At 49.1% G+C, this 4,276-nt stretch overlaps 1 protein-coding gene across 1 annotated transcript in view; it reads right to left on the reverse strand.

Annotated features, from left to right (window-relative positions):
• Positions 1–4,276, reverse strand: part of LOC106814180 (O-phosphoseryl-tRNA(Sec) selenium transferase-like) — an 11,443-nt gene that overhangs the window by 1,718 nt on the left and 5,449 nt on the right. The window contains exons 5-10 of the mRNA XM_014818477.1: positions 3,118–3,350; positions 2,597–2,782; positions 2,013–2,148; positions 1,504–1,708; positions 1,117–1,386; positions 632–673 (exon numbers count right to left, since the gene is read on the reverse strand). Of these exons, the coding sequence (XP_014673963.1) occupies positions 632–673; positions 1,117–1,386; positions 1,504–1,708; positions 2,013–2,148; positions 2,597–2,782; positions 3,118–3,350 (1,072 nt within the window). The remainder of the gene's footprint in view (positions 1–631; positions 674–1,116; positions 1,387–1,503; positions 1,709–2,012; positions 2,149–2,596; positions 2,783–3,117; positions 3,351–4,276) is intronic.

Genomic DNA, 4,276 nt, shown 5'->3' on the forward strand with positions numbered 1-4,276 from the left:
TTAAATGTGAGGTACAGCTTGCACAGCTTTTTAATTGCAATGGCAAATGCTTTGTTGAACAGGTTTACGTCTTTAAATCATATTTTCTAAAGCAGTCTGTCTAGTAGCACCCTTTGAAGGCTGATCAGTGATAGCTCCGTGATTGAGGTAGTCAAAAACACGGGGCAGCCCATGGCTGCATGCCTTCTAATCATAAATTGTGTGCCTGCCAACTGCCCCAATGCACAGTGTCTGCAATGCCAAGAGATTAGCCGGTCGGCGTGCCGAAAGTGTAGACTGATATATTGTGTTCAATTGGCTCCTACGAAAGTCAAACAAGAATTAAAAAGACATGTATAAGACGTCTTGCTATGCACACAAATGCATTTTATCAGCCAGAACACCAGACACCAGATGAGCCCGGTCGCCCACTGCGGCCAACATTGTCTTAAATTTGCTTATAACTAACCAGTAAAAAGCTTCAATTTAGGTTTGCCCAATTGATTTTAAGTGTCAGCTCAAGTTACGTAATGCGTGTAGCCGTCGAAAATTGTTAAACGGTAGCCATAGCATAGACGCCATGCCCTCAACTATCACGCACTCCGACAAACACTGAGCTGCTTCCTTCTGCAGAGTTTGCCTTTTCAGCATCCTCCGCCTTCCCAGCATCCTCTGCCTTCCCAGCATCCCCAGCTTCCCAGCATCCTCTACCCTTCAGCATCCCCGGCATCCCAGCATCCTCTGCCTTGGTACAGCCATCCCCGGCCTTTCCAAGCATCCTCTGCTTCCCAGCATCCAGCCTTCCCAGCATCCTTCTGCCTTCCCAGCATCCCCGGCCTTCCCAGCATCCTCTGCCTCCAGCATGCCTCTGCCTTCCAGCATCCCCGGCCTTCCCAAGCAGTACCTCTGCCATTATTCCAGCCCATCCTCTGCCTTCCAATCAATCCTCTGCCTTACCAGGCATCCCCCGGCCTTCCCAGCACCCCAGCCTTCCAAGCATCTCCCAGCCTTCCCAGCCATCCTCTGCCTTCCAGCCATTCCTCCTGCCTTCCCAGCATCCTCTGCCTTCCCGATCCTCTGGCCTCCCCTAGCATCCTCTGCCTTCCAAGCCATCCTCTGCCTTCCAGCATCCCCGGCCTTCCCAGCATCCTCTGCCTTCCCAGCATCCTCTGCCTTCCCAGCATCCCCGGCCTTCCCAGCATCCTCTGCCTTCCCAGCATCCCCGGCCTTCCCAGCATCCTCTGCCTTCCCAGCATCCCTGGCCTTCCAATCATCCTCTGCCTTCCAAGCATCCCCGGCCTTCCAAGCATCCCCGGCCTTCCCAGCATCCCTGGCCTTCCAAGCATCCTCTGCCTTCCAAGCATCCCCGGCCTTCCAAGCATCCCCGGCCTTCCAAGCATCCCCGGCCTTCCCAGCATCCCCGGCCTTCCAAGCATCCCCAGCCTTCCAAGCATCCCCAGCATTCCAAGCATCCTCTGCCTTCCCAGCCTTCCCAACATCCCCGGCATTCCAAGCATCCCCGGCATTCCAAGCATCCTCTGCCTTCTCAGCATCCTCTGCCTTCCCAGCATCCCCAGCCTTCCCAACATCCCCGGCCTTCCACTTTGTGAGCACCTTATCGAGGCGTCTGATGAACATGTCCACGTCGCTGCGCGTCATTCCGACGGCGGCTGCTGCTGTCATGTACGCGCAGCCGTACGCGTCCGTGTGCGAGCCCCAACCTTCAAACCTGCACACACAGACAAGCACCAGAACTCTGTATTACCGAATTTAGATCACAATGCAGGAAGTCGCCTGCACGCCTAATATTCCCACGTACATTTGGCGAGTCGTTATATATTTATTTAAAGATTTATTTATTTTATTTTATTGGTAAATGGTAATGTACAGATACTCCTTGGATTGCAAAGAAAACTTCCTAACTAGGAAAACACAGAAAACGTTTAATATCGATGAACGAAACACACGAAACGTTTAGTTTCTACGAATACATTCACAGAGGAAAAACCATCTATACATTATGTAGCCTGTACCTGTGACCGTTGATAACTTTGACATCTCCCTCTGGGACGACTCGCGTTCCTGACACAAACCGCGTGAACAGCATCGATCCAAGCTTAGTGAGATTTTTTTGAAATTGGCCATCCCCAGTACCAGTAACAGTCATTCCTGTGCATGAAAGATATACATAATTATATATATATATATATATGTGTGTGTATGTGTGTCTATGTATATATAAACATATAACATATAAACACATATATATATAAAATACATGTCATTTATCATGACGAGTAAATCATGAGGATTTATCTCATTTAATGCACATACATGCACACTCACGCACGCATGCATGCACCCACCCACTCACGCACACACAAATCCATGCACGTATACACACACACGGACCTACACACATACGCACGTGCACATGCACATGCACACGCACACGCACACGCACACGCACACGCACACGCAGACACACCAATAAACTATGAACATCGTAACATTATCTCGTGCAAAATCGTAACAGAAATACATAACGGTGCACGAACAACAACTTGCGCCACGCGAAACCCGGCATCGTCGTCAACACTGTGGCGGAGTAACTTGCCCATGGAGATGGAGTTGTGCGGCGCGTGCAGCAGCCTCTCCCCGTGCGTCCCCGCGCACTTGGCCAGCTCCTCCTTCAGGTACGCGCACAGCTGCTTCCTGTCAGCCAGCAGCCTCAGGTAACCATGGCAACCGAGCGACAGCAGCGTGATGAAGACGTCAAGCGATGGAGTCGCCGAAGCCCTACCTGACACAATGCTAGAGGTCACACTGGGGGCAATCAGAAGTCACACAGGGGTCAACCAGAGGTCACGCAGGGGTCAATCAGAGGTCAGCCAGAGTTCACACATTGGGTCAATCAGAGGTCAGCCATGGGTCATATAGAAGTCATTCCGAGGTCATACAGGGACCAACCGGGGTCAACCAGAAGTCATTCGACTGCAGCGATAGAGCAGAATAATGCGAGCTAAACTCAATAGTTAAAAACTAAAGATAGCCACAATAATTAACAACCAATAAAACCTAACCAGGAAAATTCCTCTCTCAAATTGATAGTCAACAACAACCATCTGCCACGATCACCTGGATACGTTTTTCCGATCTGCTCGACAAACTCCTTGTCGAAGCCGGCGACGACAGCGCCCCCTACCGGCACGAGGAAGTTCTTGTCGAGGCTCTGTACGTACACGTCGACGCGGCCCCGCCGCTGCGCCTGCTGTATCAGGTGCATGCACTTGCTGGCCTGCACGCCGTACGCGTTGTTGACGATGTGTGGCACATCGTTGCTCTTACACAGCTCGGCGATCTCCACGAGCCTGCACAGTATATAACACGCAGTGTTACTCAGTGCACAATGAGGGAGTGTTAATACATTAACTGCACAGCATATAACACGCAGTGTTACTCAGTGCACAATGAGGAGTGTTAATACATTAACTGCACAGCATATAACACGCAGTGTTACTCAGTGCACAATGAGGGAGTGTTAATACATTAACTGCACAGCATATAACACGCAGTGTTACTCACTGCACAATGAGGGAGTGTTAATACATTAACTGCTTGGCATATATCACTCAGTGTTACTTAGTGCACAATGAGGGAGTGTTAATACATTAACTGCACAGCATATAACATGCAGCGTTACACAGTGCACAATGAGGGAGTGTTAATACATTAACTGCATGGCATATATCACTCATCGTTACCCAGTGCACAATGAGGGAGTGTTAATACATTAACTGCATGGCATATAGCACGCAGCGTTACTCAGTGCACAATGAGGGAGTGTTAATACATTAACTGCACAGCATATAACACGCAGCGTTACTCACTGCACAATGAGGGAGTGTTAATACATTAACTGCTTGGCATATATCACTCAGCATTACTCAGTGCACAATGAGGGAGTGNATGGCATATAACACGCAGTGTTACTCAGTGCACAATGAGGGAGTGTTAATACATTAACTGCACAGCATATAACACTCAGCGTTACACAGTGCACAATGAGGGAGTGTTAATACATTAACTGCATGGCATATATCACTCAGTGTTACTCAATGCACAGTGAGGGAGTGTTAATACATTAACTGCTTGGCATATATCACTCAGCGTTACTCAGTGCACAATGAGGGAATGTTAATACATTAACTGCATGGCATATATCACTCAGTGTTACTCAGTGCACAATGAGGGAGTGTTAATACAATATCAGCATGGCATATAACATGCAGCGTTA

Source organism: Priapulus caudatus, unplaced genomic scaffold (assembly GCF_000485595.1).
Source record: "Priapulus caudatus unplaced genomic scaffold, Priapulus_caudatus-5.0.1 Scaffold879, whole genome shotgun sequence".
Classification (NCBI taxonomy): domain Eukaryota; kingdom Metazoa; phylum Priapulida; class Priapulimorpha; order Priapulimorphida; family Priapulidae; genus Priapulus; species Priapulus caudatus.